Below are 21,439 nucleotides of genomic sequence, written 5' to 3' on the forward strand. Positions count from 1 at the left end.
AAGAAGAAGAAGAAGAAGAAGAAGAAGAAGAAGAAGAAGAAGAAGAAAAATGAACAAAAGTCACAAAAGGTTTTTGCTATTCCTCTGGTCACCCACATGACAAAAAGGAAGCCAAATTGTTTGCTGACATGACTCTAATGGTTTGAGTCTGAGATTTCTCCACCAGGCCTCTTGCCAAATAGCTTCTACAGACAATCTGTGGGTGGTGACCTCATTGGATTCCGAAAGCAAAGGCTAAGAAGTGCACCATATAATTGGGAACAAATCCTTGCTTTGGTGAAAGACTGCTTGCTGGGGAGGTCAATCAGATACCAGGTCTCTCTTAAAATCAGCAGTCTGTCTCCACAGTGAAGTGCCTGCGTACAGGGACCTTTTCAGTGTAAGATGGCTTACACTCCTTTAACTTCTAATTTTTGTCTCTCTTCTCCCTTAATAAACCCCTCCCTCCTCCCCTCCTAATCCCACCTTCCCTCCCCCTTCTTCACGCCTGTCCCTCCCCAAGTCCACTGATAGGGGAGGTCTTCCTCTCCTTCTTTCTGATCTTAGACTATCAGTTCTCATCAGAAGTAGCTGCATTGTCTTCTTCTCTGGCCTGGTAAGGCTGCTCCCCCCTCAGGGGGAGGTGATCAAAGAACAGGCCAATCAGATTATATCAGAGACAGTCCCTCTTCCCATTACTATGGAACCCAGTTGGACACTGAACTGCCATAGGCTACCTCTGTGCAGGGGTTCTAGGTTCTCTCCATGCATGGTACTTGGTTGGAGTATGAGTCTCTGGGAAGACCCCTGTATTCAAATTTTCTGATTCTGTTGCTCTCCTTGTGGAGCTACTGTTCTCTCCAGATCTTACTATTTCCCACTTCTTTCAAAAGATTCCCTGCACTCTGCCCAACAGTTGGCCATAAGTCTCAGCATCTACATTGATAGTTTGCAGGGCAGAGCCTTTCAGAGGCCCTCTGTGGCAGGTTCCTAGGTTGTTTCCTGTTTTCTCCTTCTTCTGATGTCCATGCTCTTTGCCTTTCAGGATGGGGATTGAGCATTTTAGTCAGGGTCCTCTCTCTTGATTAGTTTCTTTGGATGTACAGATTTTAGTAGGTTTATCCTATGTTATATGTCTCTATGAGTGAGTATATACCGTGTGCATCTTTCTGCTTCTGGGACAACTCACTCAGGATGATCTTTTCCAGATCCCACCATTTACCTGCAAATTTCATGATTTCCTTGTTTTTCATTGCTGAGTAGTACTCCGTTGTGCAGACGTGCCACCATTTTATTTTAAAGGTGGTCTTCTGCTGCTCCTAGTGTCCTATCTTTGTTACTGCACTGCTAACATTCTGCCTGGAACTCTCCTTCCTGTTTCCAGTCTCTCAGCACTTCCCCCTCATCCCCATGTACTTTGTCCTCTGCCTTTAACTGACAACAGAACGTCATAACCCGTGAAAAGAAACCAATAAGGAAAAATCAAGTGGCTTTCAGCACGTGACCTTACACCTTATGAACCCTTGGTATTCCCTTTGTTGACTAATCAGGACTCAGGCTTTGGCTTCTCTCTGGAATTCTGTGTATGTCATGGAATTCCATGACTCCTTTAGCAGAAAGTGACCTCAAACCTGTTTTGGGCACTGCAGCTTCTTCCAGAACTGCACAGCAGTACTCAAAGGCAGCCCCAGGTGACTTGACACATGCCTGTTAAGTTATGTTTGCTATTATACTTGTTTTGGAAAGTGAGGAGAGCATTAGGCAGTCTAAACCAGAATTTTCGTAATGGGATGGAGATCCCCAGTTTGGCTGGAATTCTGGATCAGGTAAGCATATATCCAAGATTGCCATTAACACTGGCAAACCTTCTACTCAGCCGTTTTACCTGGTACCCAGTGACAACTGTGTTGTGTAACACTTCCTTTGGACTTGTGTGCTTAGGCTCTTTAAGAAGCACTAGGCTGGACTGTTCTTGCTCCTTATTCATAGCTTATGTCCAAGTCTAGCCTGCCTAACAGAAGTGCATGTGTTGGTCTCCTTCCTTTCTGTCCCGAAATGCTTGATATAAAATAAGACTTAATTCACTAAAGAGAACAGGTATAACATGTTTAGACACTCACAACATGGAAGTTTGTTTTGAAATTTTGTGATGTAAATGTGTAGATTTTCCACAATTATATAAATCTATATTTCACATTAAACGATAAAGAAGAAAAAGTTATCCGGTTTTGATGGTCGTTGGTGATGGTCATGATAGTGCATGTGGTTAGCGATTTAATCCATTCAAGGCGATTGACCTATTTTTCCTGTCATTGTTTGTGCATACACGTATGTGCACATGAGCTTATGTGTAATAATAAAAAGTAATAATTAAAACAGTAATAATTAAAAAGTCTAGCATTTTGAGAATAGCAGTGGGGGGTTTGGAGAATGGGTACTTGGGAGGTACTCATGGGAAGAAAGGGAATGGAGGAAGTGATGTAATTCAATTTCAGTTATAACATGTCTTTAAAATGTTTTAGATAATTATTAATTTTGTTATTTCATTCTTTCAGCATTTATTTGAGATGGTGCTTCATGTAGCTCAGGCTAGCTTCAAAGTTTCAGTCCTACTGCAGCTACCATCAAACTACTAGGATTCTGGGCATTCGTCACAACACATTTAAAAATTTTCAAATTTACTGAGAAATCCATACAGTAAGATCTGATGTTCAATATATATGTATATATCCAACATTAGATCCTATCATCTTAATCTTGGCAATTTATTTTTCTTGTAACTTGATCATTTTTTTCTATATATATTTATTTTGCGGTTATATGTTTACAATGAATTCAGAAGAAATTCTTTAGAAACTGCTTTCATCTCTACATTCTTTTTTACTAGCCCCACTGTGTTATTGTCTATTATGTAACCTTGGGATCACCTTGCTGCTTCTTCCAGAATCCTCTCCAGAGCTTCCTTTCCCCATCACAGCCCCCCACCGCCACCCCAGGACTGCATAGCCAAGCTCCTCCCTCAGCCTTTCCATTTCAATTTCTACAGCCATCAGCCTCTGGAAGCCATAGCGTCCCTGTTCTCCTTTAGCTTTGAATGATTAACATGGTGGCTCCTAAAAAAAATTGTGATTTGAGCTCTTTTAGTTGAATCCTTATCCTTTTGATTCCTGCTTGCCCTTGTAATATGATTCTCAAATTCTGCCGAGGCAGGTTCTAACTCCTAGTGCATTCTTCTGTCCCTGTATTTCACTGTGCTTCATACATAGTGTCAGTGAAAGACTGATATTTTCATACATATAAGAATAAATATTTATTTCTCCTTTCTCTCTCACTTTCTCTGTGTGAGTGTGTGTGTGCTAGGGTGATTTATTCCAGTGAACTATGAACAGCAAAAATAATTCATTCCAAAATAATACATTCCTCCTATTCATCAACACATCCCTTTTTATATCTATAACTTATGTCCCTTCAGCACAGTGAAATATATAAACAGTAGCAAAAGACCATTATTTCCATTTACATGGCTGTGTAAAAAGTTCTCTCTCTGTTTTTCTGTCTCTCTCTGTGTGTGTCCCTGTCTTTCTGTCTCTTTCTCTCTCTTTCGACAGTGTTTCTCTGTGTAGCCTTGGCTGTCCTGGACTTGCTTTGTAGACCAGGCTGGCCTCAAACTCACAGAGATCCACCTGCTTCTACCTCCCTGAGTGTTGGGATTATAGGCATGCACTATCATGCCTGGCTTGGAAAAAGTTCATAAAGTATCATTTTAAATTCCAGAAAATGGAAAGGCACAATGTACAGAAAACCATACTTTGAGTCTTTATTCAAGGTAAACAAATTCTTGCGCTGACACTAGAGCAAGGAAAGTGTCTTTCAACTCTCATCTACCAAATGAAAATAAGGTTTATGAGGAGGCTGTTGTGACTGTGAAGTTAGATTTCTCCATGTGCAATCAGAAAACATGTCATGCCAGTTCTCAAAACTGCAGGACAGTGGCGACATCAAAGCAAAAGTCTTTGCTAGGAAGTGACCAACTGTGTGTTTTAACTTTCTGCTTCCAGACAATAAATTCAAGATATGTGTTTCGGAGCTTAATACCAAGGTGCATGTTCATATAAACATAGATTAAAGTTTGAATATTGATCACAGTCATTATATTGCCTTAAACTCTGGAATGTACACCAGTCTCAACTACCTCTTTCATTTCTCCTGGTGAAAAGCAGGAAAATAAATCTTTGCTTGAAGAATCCACAGAGAATGTCCTCCATCTCAGAGTTGCAGACAGACAGCAGATTTAGTACAATGGCAAACAGAGACAGGGCTCTCAGGGGCTAAGAAGAGTCCCAGAGGAGTTTCAAAATTAAAATGCATGAATTACTTAAGTCTGTCAACATTTCACCTCCTTTGCTAGGTTTCTGTTCTCTAAGGCTAAGCTCAGCCACCTAGCAACAGCACAAACGGTGCCACCGCGGCATAGCTGAACTCATGCTGGCTGAGCAGGAAGAAACGCTGCGTAGGATCAGGAGAGAGCAGGACGGCCTGCTATCCCACGCCACCAGGGAGCCTGGTTTAGGAAATTCTGAATTCAAACAGAAGAACGACTTAGACTCCTAGACAATCAGGTCTCTTAGTGTCTCCACAGCTTTCTCCCCAGTCCCATACACTAGAATTACTGGGCACAGACATGCACGCACGTATGGAAGCATACATACAGAGGTGAGCTCATGCACTTCACGGCGCTGCAAGAAAAGATGTCATCATCAATCAAATGCACCCATTAATGTTTTCTTGTGCTCATTCTCACAAAACTGACAAGATCTGTGTTACTTATGATGAGGCATTTCCTACACAGCTGTCTGAAGATAGCGAAAGGAGCTGTGTGAACTCTGATTCTTATGACATGAACAGCTATTGCTTGCTCTTGTCCTTTAAAGAGAGTCATTTGGCAGTAGATACTGTGCCAGAAATAACCCATCTCTTTTCTTCTCAGAAGACAGAACTACTACTTAACAGTCAGATCGTAGCAGAGACCTTGGCAAACATGTAGATCACAAATCCCTGTCAGCCATGACCAGTGAGCAGAATCTGGGCCACGTCCTTCAAAGAATGTTTCCTGAAAGGCAATGGGTCATGCAGGACGAGGGACAACACCCAACTGCCAAAACAATCACTGAGGCAGCATGCAGAACCGGAATGCAAGTTAGGAGCAGAGGCTAAGTCTACAAGCACACAGTGGGGCTTGAGCAAGACACAGAGAAAGAAAATGAGGTATTAACTGTGTTCTTATGTTCATGGTTGTTGCTACAAATGATAAAATCAGACCCCAGCTCTGCACTGAGGCAGGGAGGAAGCCAGGGGAGCTTGCTGAGAACACTCTTGCTTTAAAGTCAACAACATTCCTAACAGGCCTTGATTGGCCTTCCGGTCCTGGGTAGAAAGTGTGCATTGCTCGCTGACCAGAGGGAGAACACTGAGGGAAAACATGTCCATCTGGGAGGAACAAATTAAACGCAGCCAGTTGATTCTGACAGTGTGTGTGTGTATGTGTATTTTATATAATTATTTTATAATTTATATTATATATAATTGCTACATGTAATTGTCGTGTGTGTGTGTGTTGTGTTGTAAGCATTTTTGAAAATCTGGCTTGAAAAGTCACTTTTGTGAATTCCAGTGACAAAACTGGAACCTGTTAAAACAAAATTCCAGAAATTAAAAATGTGGACTCTTTCTTCCTCCCTAAGGCAAGTCTTTAGAGATCACCAACTGTTCTATACTCTCTGCTGTAAGAAATAGGGGTATCTAATAATATTGAAATTTTTCTATGTCAATATTTGTATTTTCTATTTAAAATGTTATACTATATTTCAATATACTATCTTAAACACTTACATCTGTTTTCATCGGGCCCCTATGACTTAACAGGAACAAATTAACACACTTGTCCTTACTGAGGACATACAAACAGGTATTTGTATATATATCAATAATATGTTAGCTTTAATTTCAAGGATTGAATTTCTTGAGTTGGTATATACTATATACTTTGAATTTTCAAATTGACGTTAGCACTTTGCTTTTTTTATATCTGTTTTTCTTCTTCCTTTGTATTAAGTTTCTGAAGAATATTGAAAAATTACATGCCCACAAACTGTATATTCAAAGGCTAGTGTGGATATAATCTGATTAATGGTGGCCATCACTACAGTAGTTTTTATGTACATACTTCAATAGCTCATAAAACTAGCAATTGAGCAGTTTCCTTTACTATCCTTTTATTACAGGTTGAACTGCTTTCAGACACTAGCCATTTATATATTCTTTTCTGTGTGAATCATCATTGTCTAGTTATTAATATCATTTGGTTGCTTTGAGAATGTAGTATATAGATTAAAGCTTTTTATATAAAACATTTTTCTTGGCTGGTAATTTTTTATTTTTAAATTCTGTTCCTAGTATCTTTTACTATATTGCAGTTTTAATTTTGTTCAGGAGCTATTTTAAGAACAGATCCTTATAGTTGCTTATTGCTTTTACATCTGATTTTGAAACAGACATACTTAACATTTTACAAAATCTTTCATTATTTATCTAAAAATTTTTGTTTTTCTCTTAATACCTTTAAAAACTTGAAAGGATTCTGATCCTGATGTCAGAAATAATTATAAGTAATTCTTCTATATGAATTTATAAAATAATTTATCATTGTCTAAACATTTGTCTTAATAGTAATTAATGGACAACTCAACCTATTTATTTTTATTAACTTGAAGTTTTAATTTTTATGTTAGTTTCATGTATCCATTATATTACCTATGTGTAGATTATTTTGTTCCAATCATTATTTGTTTATGCTTTTTGCTTTATAGTATTTATGTCAATGTCCTGACCTCATTGACAGCTTTACTAACTCTTAAGTGTGCCTTTAAGTTTCACGCTTAAGTTTCCAGATGATCATTTACATCTTCTTTTAAGAAATGAGTACAGACACAGAGTGTTAATTGGATTTGATTAGCCAGATGACTTTCTTTAACTCCCTCTATTTTTGAAGTCATCTTTGAAAGTCCCTTTGTTTGTGCTTTTCAGCTTTGTCTGTGATGCTAATTTTGCTGTTATTTATCATCCTTGAATATAATGTATATTATGGTATTGCTTCTGTTTCTGAAAGACTCTTCTACAGTTTTTTTTGTTCAATAGTTTCACTATTACTATTATTTTTGAGAATCAGTTTATTCTTGTATATTTATCTTGTGTTTGGCTACCATGCCAAACTCTTTTCTAATTCTTTCTAGGCTATCAATATCTGGAAAGTATTTGTGGCTTTTTTTAAAAATATGTTTAGCACCTATGTCTTACTAGCTTTCCCCTTGGGTAAAACTTCTTGAGGAAATATGATACTCTAAATGCCTGACAGATATTCTTTTATTATGGTTTTGCAGGAGATGTTTTCATTAAAAATGTTGGTCTCTAGGCTGAAAGATAAGCTTGCAGACGTTTATTGTCTAGAACATGATGTTTTTATGTATATACCGTAGAACGACTAAATTCAGCTGTTTAACATGGACGTTACCTAATATGTCTATCACATTTATGAGGATGTCGTTCCCTCCGTAAGTGTTCTCAGCAATATATTTTTGATGATAGTCATGATGTTTTCTAAGTTTTTGAGATAAACATACATGTAAATTGAGAAAGATATTTGACTTAAATTGTACTGTGTAAATACATATAACAAACTTCTATTCCTATTTTGGGCTAATCTTAGTAATTTTTATTTCTCTATAAGGCCATCTCTTTCACTTATTGGATTTGAAAAAAAAATCAGCTATATGGCCTCCATGCATATTTAATGTCTAAATGTTGGCTTCTTCAAATTGACCTATGGAGAGTACAATGGTTTTCATGTGCAATGCTTTCCTGTAGCTATGGTTATATATTTAATCTTTAAGCACTTGAACACTGAATGTCAGAAAATAATAAGAGACAATGGTCTTACATTTTGTTGATTTGTTCTGTATGGTACCTTGTAAAGAAATATAGTGTGTTACTATGGAGATAATTAACACAATAGCAGACACACCATTCACAAGCTGATTGCACAGCCACCATGGAGATACAACAATTTTCACAATGTTCTTAACTAATAAAGTGGCATGCCAGCCTACAGGAATGAAGGCGCACTTTTTGTTCAACAGCAGCAAATAATTGGAAGCAAATAAATCTCATCATACATTAGAAATTGGATGAAAATTTACACTTACAGGATCTTGTTGTTCTAGAATCAGAGGCCACAAAGTCAAACCTCAAAAGGGCAAGGAACCATTCACACAGTTAAAAATCCTACAAGCATAGATTATGTCTCAAAGACCTAGGCTTGACATTGATGTCTCTAATTTTTGTCTCAGAGAAAACTACTAAGTGCACCATATCATTTTTAAATATTTTATTTTATACATATATGAGTACTTTTATCTGTATGCATGTCTGTATACTTTGTGTGTGGATTCTGGGAATTCAACTTAGGTCCACAGCAAGGGCACCAAGCATGCTTAATAGCTGAGACATTTCTCCAATGCTGTCACTGTCTCAATTTTTTAACTCCCAAATTAGATACACTTTCAGCTATCCTACAGGCTTATGTTAAGCGCATATCATAACTCCACAGGCATATCAAAACTTTTAAGTGCTACTTATATGTAACTATTCCCAATAATACACTCTTTAGATTATATATTTTTTATTAGTTGACAAAAGGAAAAACAACTCTATAATAATTCTTGTTGATGACTAGGGTTTGTTTGTTTTGTTTCTCTTTAGATTGCCTTAGGCAGTATCTTCGCTACCCCTAGCCCAATTGATGATCTTCAGCAACTCCCCAGCCACATTGTACACTAGTGGATATGTATGTTATGGCTTTGCTCTAGGCAGGCATTTATGTTATTTTAGCCATTTATGTTATTTTCAATATATTTAAGTTATGAAAAGGCTGTGATGAATAGTCCAGTGGGCAATGCCATTTTAGAGTTTACCAATAGAAAAATTCTAGGAATAGAATTGTTTTATTAAAATGTAAATGAACATGTAGCATTTTAAAAATATTAATTGTAGTTATCATGGAAAACAGTGGACTTCAAATTCTTTGGTTGAGGGACATCTAGGTTGTTTCCAGATTCTAGCTATTACAAATAAAGCTGCTTTGAACATAGTTCAAATGTTCTTGTATGTTGAAGCATCTTTTGGATATATGCTCAGGAGTGGTACAGCTAGTTCTTGAAGTAGCACTATTCCCAATTGTCTGAGAAAGCACCAGATTGACTTCCAACTTTGAACTTTGTTGTACAAGTTTGCACTCCCATCAACAATGGAGGAGGGTTCCCCTTTCTCCACATTTTCTCCAGCATGTGTTGTCACTTGAGTTTTTGATCTTAGCCATTCTGATGAGTGTAAGATGGAATCTCAGGAGTCATTTTGATTTGCATTTCTCTGATGACTAAGGATATTAAGCATTTCTTTAAAATGTTTTTCTGCCATTCAATATTCCTCTTTTGAGAATTCTGCCCTTTGTTGTCTCTTTTTATACAATTTAGATATCTTAGTTAAAGTGTTGTGGTTTAAGTGATAGGTTTAAGTAATCCCAAATGTTTAAAAACTACTCATTCTCTTTGGATTAGTTGTTTGTTCTTATATTATCTCTCTCTTTCTCTCTTTCAGAGACATACACACACCACACTAAAATAAGACAAGGTAAGGAAAGGTGTCCATAACTGAGTCATTAAAACAGTGACTTTGTGGAAACGAATTTTGTCTTCTAATCGAGGTGAGGGTAAGGCAGCTGATATAGAGCAATATTTCTAGTTTAAGAGCACCCTCTTCTGTCATTGTAACAAAGTACTAATTTCTGATTACATAAGAAACACATTATGTGCTTTTCAGTATGCTCTTCCTACAGACTTAAAAATTCCCCAGTAATTCATTTTTGACTGTTAATTGGGTTTATGATGACATAATGAATTTGTATCTCAATACATTTTAGAATAAGCTTTAACATATGATATTTTCTCTGAAATAGCAGATAGCTTATTTGCATATATACAATTCGCTTGTTCACTCATTGTTTCATCTACTCTTTGGTTATCACATTATTGAAATAGTTGTAGCCAGGTATGTGCATGTGCTATGTACTGATAATGAAAAGACACTGAAAGTTATGATCTTCATTATCAATGAGAAAATGTGATCTACCCTCAAACACGGCCAAATTTTCAAGATGATAAAGGAGTTATCATCTGTGACAACTGTGTTGTCTTTTATTTTTATTTTATTTTATTTTTTGAGATATCAATTATTTTATTTACTGGTATTGTAAAGCTTACATGTTTGCAGTTTGCTCTTCTTTCTGGTTTTTGTGGGTTTTTTTCTTTTTTATTATTATTATTAATTACACTTTATTCATTTTGTATCCCCCCATAAGCCCCTCCCTCCTCTCCTCCCGATCCCACCCTTCCTCCCCTTTCTTCATGCATGCTCCTCCCCATGTCCACTAATAGGGGAGGTCCTCCTCTCCTTTCTTCTGATCTTAGTCTATCAGATCACATCAGGAATGGCTGCATTGTCTTCTTCTGTGGCCTGGTAAAGCTTCTCCCCCCTCAGGGGGAGGTGATCAAAGAGCAGGCCAATCAGATTATGTCAGAGGCAGTCCCTCTTTCCATTACTAGGTAACCCACTTGGACACTGAACTGCCATGGGCTACATCTGTGCAGGGGTTCTAGGTTATCTCCACGAATAGTCCTTGGTTGGAGTATGAGTCTCTGGGAAGTTCCCTGTGTTCAAATTTTCTTGTTCTGTTGCTCTCCTTGTGGAGTTCCTGTCCTCTCAGCTCTTGCTATTTCCCACTTCTTACATAAAATTCCATTCACTCTGCCCACCAGTTGGCCATCAGGCTCAGCATCTGTTTTGATAGTCTGCAGGGCAGAGGCTTTCAGATGCCCTCTGTGACAGGTTCCTAGGTTGTTTCCTGTTTTCTTTTTCTTCTGATGTCCATCCTCTTTGCCTTTCAGGATGGGGATTGAGTGTTTTAGTTAGGGTCCTCTCTTTTGCTTAGTTTGTTTAGATGTACCGATTTTAGTGGGTTTATCCTATGTTGTATGTTTATATGAGTGAGTATATACCGTGTGTGTCTTGTTGTCTTTTATTTTTAGAAAATCTAGTTATTGTGTGTGTGTTGAGAGTACAGAGTGCACATGGAGACCAGATGACCTTCCTATGATATGGATTATCTCTCCTTCCTGTGACTACACTCAGGTCTCCAGATTTCACAGAACTTTTCACCTGCTGACCTATCTCTTCAGCTCCTGTTTTGCTGTGTAAATTGAAAGATAAAGAGAGATTTTAATGTAGGATTATCTAGGAATGGGACTTAAAATGCCTGAAGCCTATTTTTCCATTAATGACATTTCATTTTATTAAAAAAACACAGACATTAATAGGCCAAGCAATAACTTCTAGCATTTTATTAAAGTTTCCTATTTAGTCAAGTAAGTGATTACTACTATCATTGAATCTTTGTTGTTACAAAAAAAAAAAAACAAAAACAATGAAAAGTAAAATTATATGACTGGATTTGCTGTGTGTGTACAGTTTTTGTTTATTTTTCTTTGGGGGTTTTTTAATTAAATATTTTGGGTATTTGAAATTTTTGCCTTCTTTATTTGGTTACTATAGTACTTGGTACATAAAAGCTTTTGCCTGTTTCAGAATTAGATACATATATTTAATTATATATATTATATATTATATATAATATTATGTAATATATATAGTTACTCTAATTGTTTTATTTCTATTTACACAATTATGTTTCCTGGTTTTTAAGTTTTCTTCTTGGCATATTTCTTATGTAAAATATAAATTAAATAATATTACATATGTATATATCCTTCACTCTTTGGCACAGTCTGTTTTAGTTGATGGTACTATTTATACTTATAGTAATTACTGGTAGATTTGTATGTGTTCTTTCTGATTAGTGTTTGCTTAGCAATTTCATTAGATGCTGAGCCCTAGCTCTTTCTTTGTCCATCTATGCTCCACCTGCTCCCTTCCTCATGGCCCTTCTCTGAGATGGACTAATGTCCTTATTGTACTTAAATGACTTGCTATTCAAAACTTTTCTTTCACTAGATTAGGCACAATCTACTTATTTACGACAGATGACCAAAGCATATAGAGCCCACTTCTTATAATATATAATTATAATGTCAAAAATAAAAATGTTATTAAAAGTAGATAATAGTAATACTAAGCAATTTGCTAATAATATATTTTTCAAAGTTGTTTTCTTTGAGAATAATATTTGATTCACAATGTATTAACATACTTTTTGGACCTCCTTTGGCAGTATACTTACACTTTGCTCCACCAATTTCCTTCCTGAAATCCCATCTGTCTCTCTGTTTTCCATCAAGTATTGTTCCCCCACCTTTGAGCTTTGCATATGAGAGAAGTAAATTTAGCGCCTCTCAATCTGGATTTCAATTGCTAAAGTTTATTTAAATACTTGAAGAGGCTGCCAAGAATGCAAAGCTTTTTGCTTGCTCAGCTGAGACTATCTAAAGCCAGGGAGCTTTCCAGCTCAACGAGGTTGAGGAGGACTGCACTGCAAACGGCCTTATTGTAAACGGTTGACATTAAATAGCCTCATCTACTTAGCTGATGTTCAACGAACATCACATGGAAGCCTTCTCAGTTTCTTTGGGGGAGTGTTTAGCAATTAGCAGTATGCATCGCTTCTCTGACTCAAATAACAGCTTACGGCAAATTTCCATGCTGAAATAATATGAGAAAAAATACAGTCCTGAGATGTGAAATCAGTTACATAATTGATTTAGGAGACAAAACTCTTTAAGAAACTAACTTGAAATTCAGTTTCATCAATGTTAAAGTCATATTTCCATAAAGCACAAAGTAGTTTAATATTAATTTTATTTTAATGAACTTTGTTTTTATGTTTTTATATGTGTAGATAGAGAGAGAGTGTGTGCACAGGCCTCTGTATGGGCTCACACAAGCGACTGCAGCCGAGGAGGTCATAGCACTACTTCAGTTCTCTTTTCATGATGAGGGTCCCAGGGTTCAGGTTCAAACTCAGGTTCTTTTATTTTCTAATTCAACATAACTATTGTGTGGACTGTTCGGGAATTTCACATGCCGCTCTCTGATCACACTCAGGTTCTTAGTTAGTCCTGGCCTTTACTCCCTAAGCTGTCTCATTTGCCCGAGACTCTGTTTTGTTTATTCTTTGACAGATTCATATGTGTATAGTGAACACCCTTATAATCACTCCACTACTTTCCCTCCCATTTTGTTACCCCCCAACACAAACAAACTCACAAACATCCTTCCCACATTCATGGCTTTTACTGTTGCTGTTTAGAGACTCAGTGAGCTTGATCGCTGTGTAACTTGATAGTCTTGTGTTACCAGGGTTTGAAACTACCCCCTTGGTGGGAACACTAATAGTTAAACAACTAGAGATACTGACCGCTCTGTCCCTAGGATCCCTCCGTAGCTAACAGGTCTAAAGTGAAGGGCAGGACTCCATAATCTCCCTATTCTAAAATATGAGTGTCGACTCAAAAGGATTCAATAATTTAAATAGCTACTGGTGAGTGTTTTTTAGATATCTGTGTTTCATTATAATTTGAATATCAGCCTTCAGTAGGTTTTGCATTAGGCAAAGTAATATATCCAGTGCCCTGCTAGATTAAAAAGTCATAAACACAAATGTAATGCAATATGCATCATTTCCTTTGGAGTCTATGAAACTTTTTGCACAATTCCCCACAGGCTGAGAAAAAAAAAAAAATCAAGAACATTTGATATGCAGCATGAGTAATTCTCAAAAGAACTTATGAGGCCTATTTTTGTTTATTTTTGTGCTGAGTATGCAAATGTATTTCCTATCTCTATCTTTATTCTTCTCACAAACATCCGTTGACAAGCCAGAATATAATATTCATGAATTAATTTTATCCTTTATTATTATGAGAGACAAATATGGGATTTGAAATAAAAAAGAGATAGTGGAATTGAAGACACTAACTACATATAAAATCAGAGAACTGTGTCAGAAAAACTTCTTTGTGCCAAGTCTTGTGGCTCATGCCAATAAACCTAGTCCTGGGAAGGCAAAGGCAGGAGTATGGCAAGTTCAAAATCAACTTGGGCTATGGAGTGAGACTCAGAAACACCAATTTTTTTTTTTTTTGGAAAAACATAAACATCAAACACAGGTAATATGTATTTTTGAAATGCTGCATCCCACATGCTAGAAAATGTCAAAAAATAGGGAAATTGCTTCAAACATTCAATATTTCTTGAAATATATTCACTTTTTTATCTTACAGATGCAGAAAGTTGTATGTTAGTTTCAAATCCACTATTTTTATATGGCTAATCATATACATTGTTTTATGTTCTATTATCTCAAATCTCAAGGCAGATAAGTATGCAAGCTGACTTACATGTTAAAAAAAACCTAGTTAATGTTCTTACCTGCACATGGGACCAATATTTTCTACCACACAAGTGCCACCATTTCTGCAATAATGTACTGGACACTCTGAAGAAGAAGCATCACAAAGATTACAGTTAATTGAAAACATTATTATAAGGAGGAGTATTACTATTAGCTGTTGCATTAAACTTTATCTCTGAAAATAACTGGCTTCTAATTTACTAAAACAATGAAATCTTCAAGTGCCCATTACACACTCCCAATTTGGCCCGTGGTCTCTGGTGTTGTGGATGATTCTTGCCCTCTGTGTGCCTGAGTGATTTACTGTAAGAGAAGGTCTTTCCCTCTAGATTTTGTACAGTCTATGTACGTCTGAGATAGCTGCAAGGCATGTTTTTTAATTAAAATTTTTACATTAATTACATTTATTTGCTTCACATTCCAGCTGTAGTCCCCTCCCTCATCTCCTCCCAATCCCACTTTCCCTCCCTCATCTCCTCCCATGCCCCTCTCTAAGTCCCCTGATAGAGGAAGTCCTCCTCCCCTTCCATCTGACCCTAGCTTGTGAGGTCTCATCAAAACTGGCTGCAATGTCCTCCTCTGTGGCCTGGCAAGGCTGCTCTTCCCTCAGGGGGAGGTGATCAAAGAGCCAGCCCATGAGTTCATGTCAAAGATAGTCCTTGTTGCTCTTACAGGAACACACTTGGATACTGAGATGCCATGGGCTACATCTGAGCAGGGGTTCTAGGTTAAATCCATGAATGATCCTTGGTTGGAGAATCAGTCTCAGAAAAGAGCCCTGTGCCCAGATATATTTGGTCCTTGTGAAGCTCCTGTCCTCTCCAGGTCTTACTAACTCCCTGTTCTTTCATATGACTCCCTACACTCTGCTCAAAGTTTGGTTATGAATCTCAGCATCTGCTTTGATACCCTATTGGGTAGAGTCTTTCAGAGGCCCTCTATGGTAGGCTTCTGTTCTGTTTCTTATTTTCTCCTTCTTCCAATGTTCATTACATTTGTGTTTATAAGTGAGGATTGTTCATCTTACCCTAGAAGACATGGCTTTGACCACACTAGAAGTTCGTGTTTACTGAAACATTTCTTTCATGCCGCAGAAGCTGCTAAATGATGGCAGATTAATGTTCTGCGCGGGTGACCTGGCACTCTTGTGTGTTAATATGCCCTGCCTTTGTGTGTACGAGAGGTGCAAACATAGTTCACTTTGTCCCAATTACCCCAGGCACTGCTACTGCATTGCAGCTGTCACTCCCTAGTTCACCTTTAGATGGACACTTTTTTTCAAAGATGGTCTGCCGACAGGTTAAATACTGTAAATATTTAAGCCATCTATTTTCACCTACTTTCTACTGCAGAAGCAGTTCATGTCTTTAGCTCTTTAGCTCTCTGTGGCGCACGTACTGCCATAGTCTCCTTGATGCACGGAAGCTGGCCAGCATTTCTCTTCCCCAGAGTTCCCAACTTGCTCCTCCCATCTTTCTTCTAACACAGCCATTCTTGCACAATACCATCCACCCTGCTTGGGCTATTGGAGCTGTAATACTTGATGGCAACCAGTATCACCTTTATGTTTTAATACAAAATAATAATAACAATAATACAAAAAGTTTATCCTGACCACTTATTAAACCTCTGACACTGAGCTAGGCTCCACGAATGTGATCAGTAATCACTCCTGGCAACTTAACACACTTGGAAAGAATTTCATCACTGGAGCCAACTGTCTATGTTAACATCTCAGCTCAACTACGCAAGCTTGTAATATCGGGTAAGTTGCTAACTTCTTTCCATGTTTCCTTTCTACTAAACAGAATTAAAAGCAGAACCGTTCTTAAAGTTGTGTTGAGGGTGTTTGGGAACACCTTCTCACAGTGTGTTTAATAAATGATGAGTTCATCAAAATATGCAGGCTGGGAGCTGCTGGCATTGATGGTTCAGGCTTATTGAGCAGGCGATACGGTAAGTGAGGCACCAATGCAGTGTACAGACAGTTGCATCTTAGATGGGCATAGAAGATTGATAGGAGCAACAAGGATGGATCTTAGTAAAATCTGAGAATGCTCTGAACATAGAGTCAGGATCCACTTATGCTGGCAATCACAGTGTGAAAGTAAGCATAGAGACTGCTAGGGTTGTGAAATGACCTCAGCATGTTCGAAGAACTGAGGGAAGTCCATTCTGGTTGGATTTGTTGTAATACAAGAGTCAGATACATAGAAATTTAGAGCATATAGATTCATGGAAGCTAGGACTTTAAGAAGGGACCTAGCATGCTCCATGCTTAGAAAAAAAAATTGGCTGCCATCTGTACAGTGAAGAGAAAGATGGAGAATAAAACCTATCCAGTTAAGAATCCGGTGTAAGAATCTGCAAGTAAACGGTTGCTTCCTAAAGAAATAGGCTAGGGCTGAGACAGAGGAATGAGAGCTATAAGAATTCATTAGCAATTAGGATTCGGAAGTTAAAACAGTTTCATGAGAAGGATGTTCCAGTTTCTAGCTGGGCCACTGGCTAGCCTGTGGCTTCATTCATGCAGCTGAATGATTGATGGGGAAGGAAAATTCTACAGGGAAAGATGTGTCCGGAATGGTGAATGGACATGCAAAGGGAAGTGCTGTATGATTCTCCATGGCATGGAAGTCTGAAGTTCTGACAGATATGAATGAGTCAGAGACATGAACTCGAAGCTTTCCTTTATAATCAGCCATCACTTCTTTGTTTTCTATAAATCACTTTATGTGCCAAGGGGGCACATCAATAATAGTTAACTAAGCTTAATAGCAGGAGAGAGGGAGAGATAGAGAAGGAAGGAGAGAGAGGGACAGAGACAGAGACACAGAACAAAAATAACTTGGAGAAAGATTATTTATGAAGAGAAAGAAAGGAATAGAAATTTTATGCAGACACTGTTGATTACAGTTGAACACTTGAGGAAAGGTGGTTTGAGAAGATTGTCCAACTCAACATTCCAAAAGCGTTAGGAAAGAAAAAGGGGGTGGGGTGGGGTGGATTGAGAATACCACGGTTAGGTATGTAGTGTCAGGCATCATTTTGGGTTTCCAAATCTTTCAACAATTTGCTTTCCCAGTAATGTCTTTCCTGTTTTGGCCTCCCCCAGTTTTATTTAAGTAACTAGAGGCTACAGAATTGGCAATGAGATTAAATGACTATCTTTCCTTGCAGTGATCTTCCTCCTTGAACAGAACAAATTTGAAATTTCCTTCAAAAACAAGAAACCATATGCTCTGAGAAAAGGAGCCCAGTAATCACCAGGATACAAATAGATGAAAACATTTCACGCTTATTTCTCCCAAGTACAGTTTTACTACTTCTCAAGTAATGGTTTTGTTCTACTGCAAAACGTAAAACCAACCAAATGAACAAAACAAAAACAAACAAAAGCCATCCAAGTTTTGTGCTGCCAGGCTTCACAATCTATACGGCAAGCCTTGCCCACTTCCTTCCGGACTCACTAATATTTACTGTGATTACAGTCAATAAGGCTGCCTTGCTGCTTAGGACAAGATGCTTTGGGACCATTGGCATGTGTTTTCTTGTGGTATCCAATGGAATACTGGGGAAAGAACATGGATGCTGACTAGAGCTGGGAACAGTGTGCTGGTTGTGATGGTGATAGCAGTACATGGGTGCAGTTGTGTGTGTGTGTGTGTGTGCGTGCGTGTGCGTGTGCGCATGAAAGTGGAGGCCAAAAGACAAGTCCATGTGTTCTTCCACAGGTCTCATCTTCCATGCCTTTGTTGTATTTATTTGTTTGTTTAATTGTTTAAGACAGTGTCTCTAACTGGCCTAGAACTCAACAACCAGTTCTCTGCCTCCCCGGACTTAGATTAAAAGTGGACCAGCACGGTGGCCTGTCAGTTTTTATGTATTTATTTTAGTGTGGTGTCTGGGGATCAATCTCCTGTCTTTGGACCTTCAAAGCAAGCACTGTGTAGGCTGAGCTGTTTCCCTAGCCTCAGTGCTGGCATTTTGACAGAGTTGTAGATTATTTCTGCAAAGGTTTTATGCATTTAAAGCAGATCATTGAATGGAAATACAGACTATTTTTATTTTTAATCTTGAAGCAATTTTGAGCACTAAATGAAATGGGGACAGAGATAGATATGGTTTGTTAGGAATGAAGAGGTCCATTATTTCTCATATGTAACCGAAAAATCCATGAGAGTATATTTTAATGAGCACAAGCTCCCTTGTTCTTTTTTGTTCTTTGGCACAGTAACCTTTCACTGATCTGACCCTCTGGCCTTGTTACTATGAACCTGTGTCTAGAGGCCAACTCACTGGGATACAGCATTTGTGGGAGAATTCATATTTAATCCCATTCTGGTTTATCACTTTGGAGAAAGAAAAGCACACATGCAAGCACAGATACAGCCTTCACCCTTACATATGCAACTAGGCACATTTTCTTTTCTCTGGATAAAATAGAGGCTTGAATGTGGCATCTGTTGCACTGAATTTTTTCTGGGGAGGCAGAGAGCCACACAAGCTCCAATTTTTCTGCTTCATTACCTGGGATCAGGTACTTATGACCTATGTGAATTTGAGATTTTAACTGCATATTTTTTGTCTATGATTATCTGTCTGTTTTTCTATCTAACCAGTTTGGCACATATTGTTTTCTTAGCGCCCAGAACACAGTATGGAAATGGAAGTTCCATGAGTTAACCAAATTTATTGGGGTTATCAGCAAAGAACCATAAACTAACTAAGTCCTGGTCATCTAATTCAAAGAGCTGCCTGTCTAAAGATGTCAAATGTTTCATTAATTTGTGGGGTCTCTGTCCTGCGAAGGTTTGAAAGATATGCACAATAATCCATGAATGGTTTCAAGGGATACATGGACTCTAGGACTTATGTAGCATGCTGCTTCAAGTCCCAAGTGACAGACATTCTTTCAGATACCAAGTGTGTATGTGTGTGCGCGCGCGTGCGTGTGTGCGTGCGTGTGTGATAATTTATGTGGGTATGACTTTGAAGAAGCTATATAATAGCCTTGCACTTCTCAGGAGGCACCATCCATATTGGTTTTGAGATGGGGTATTTCCCCTGGACCTAGATCTCATAATCTGCTAAAGTATCTTGCTAGTCTGAGAACTGTCTGTCTTTCCCCAGCACTAGGATTATAAGAATGCACCACCATGCCTGTTTTTATTGTTTTACTGGTGCTGTGGCTCTGAACTCAGCATCTCATATTTTCATAAAACTCCATTTTTCTTTTTTTTTTTTAATATTGTTGCCTTTTATAATTTTCTTTTTTAATTTTATATTTATTAATTACAGTTTATTCACTTTGTATCCCAGCTGTAGCCCCCTCCTCCATCCTCTCCCAATCCCACCCTCTCTCTTCTTCTCCTATGCCCCACCCCAGTCTAATGATAGGGAGGTCCTTCTCCCCTTCCATCTCACCCTAGCCTATCAGGTCTCATCAGGACTGGCTGCATTGTCTTCCTCTGTGGCCTGGTAAGGCTGCTCTCCCCTCAGGTAGAGGTGATCAGAGAGCAGGCCCATAAGTTCATGTCAGAGACAGTTTCTGTTCATAGTACTGGAGAACCCTCTTGGACACTGAGCTGCCATGGGCTACATCTATGCAGCGGTTCTATGTTATCTCCATGCATGGTCCTTGTTTGGAGTATCAGTCTCAGAAAAGACCCCTGTGCCCAGATTTTTTGGTTCTGTTGCTCTCCTTGTGGAGCTCCTGTCCCCTCCAGGTCTTTCTGCTCCCCCTTCTTTCATAAGATTCCCTGCACTCTGCCCAACTCCATTTTTCTATATCTTGAAGTCCCACCACAAGGGCCAAAGGAAGAGTTACTCTGTCTGGGAGATTTGACAGAGTTCCAAGATCCCTGCTGGGAACTGTTATTTCTTTGGTTTTGCTTAAAACCATCTGAAGTTTTTATGAAGCTATGTCATCATCCTACATTAAATATGATATCATGTATTTGATGTCTCATCCTACAATTTATATTTTGGTGCCATTTTCTATTTCTCTTTGTAACAGAATATCACCATAATTATAGTATTACTTTATCACAGACTTTATAAACTGCTCCACTACACATAATTAGAAAATTCACTTCCAATTTAATTTCAGCTGGAGAAATTCTTGGTAACTTTTTCTGTCACATAAGCCATCACAACTTGAAAATACTATGGCCTCCTAATGTGACTCAGGGACTGATGAAATTCATTGAAATATTCTCACTGTGCCTGAATTTGATGTTATTAATGACCAGGCTACACCCTGAGATGTGTGAGCCCAGATGCTCACTATCTGCTGTGAGGCCACTATGGGGAGTATGGGCCACCACAAGGATAGAGCTCCTCAAAATTTATGGAAGGCTGACCTTATAAAAGTTGATGTTTGGAAAAATAGAAAGGTCTGATATATGTTGCCAAATCTGCTTCATGGATTTGTCTTAAAGTCATTTATCCAAACATAAGTGTTAACTTGATTATATTTGATAGAAGAGACCAAAGTATACAAAATATACATAGAGAAAGCATGATGTGGATTTTATTTCTGACAATGGCTTCATTAGCTCTTTGTGTCATTCTATCCCAATAGATATGTCAGTGTGACCTAAACTTTGTAAGTGGATTGTCAGTGATGGGTATTTGTCTGAAATAAACAGAACGTCTAATGCTCAGTATACTTGAGTGGCAAGTCTTCTGTTGCTCTGACCTTATTTTTAGTGGCACATCATGTCAGAGTAAACAATATGTCATAGCAGAATTTGATTTGTGCTCATAAATCAGTCCTGAAGAAAATTTCACCTTCACATAAACATAAGGAAAGTGTCAAGAGTATCAAAGACCAGTACTGTATTATTACCACTTTGGTAATATCCTCATTGATTAATTTATTGACAAGTCTCACTGTATAGCTCAGACTGGATTCTAACTCAA

At 38.0% G+C, this 21,439-nt stretch overlaps 1 protein-coding gene across 4 annotated transcripts in view; it reads right to left on the minus strand.

The window, feature by feature from the left end:
- Malrd1 (MAM and LDL receptor class A domain containing 1) overlaps positions 1-21,439 on the minus strand; it is a 698,598-nt gene that overhangs the window by 91,302 nt on the left and 585,857 nt on the right. For all 4 annotated transcript variants that reach the window (XM_055593928.1, XM_055593929.1, XM_055593930.1 and 1 more), the window contains one exon: positions 14,530-14,596. In XM_055593928.1, the coding sequence (XP_055449903.1) occupies positions 14,530-14,596 (67 nt within the window). The remainder of the gene's footprint in view (positions 1-14,529; positions 14,597-21,439) is intronic.

Source organism: Psammomys obesus, unplaced genomic scaffold (assembly GCF_907164565.1).
Source record: "Psammomys obesus unplaced genomic scaffold, mPsaObe1.curated_primary_1811, whole genome shotgun sequence".
NCBI classification, from domain to species: Eukaryota; Metazoa; Chordata; class Mammalia; order Rodentia; family Muridae; genus Psammomys; species Psammomys obesus.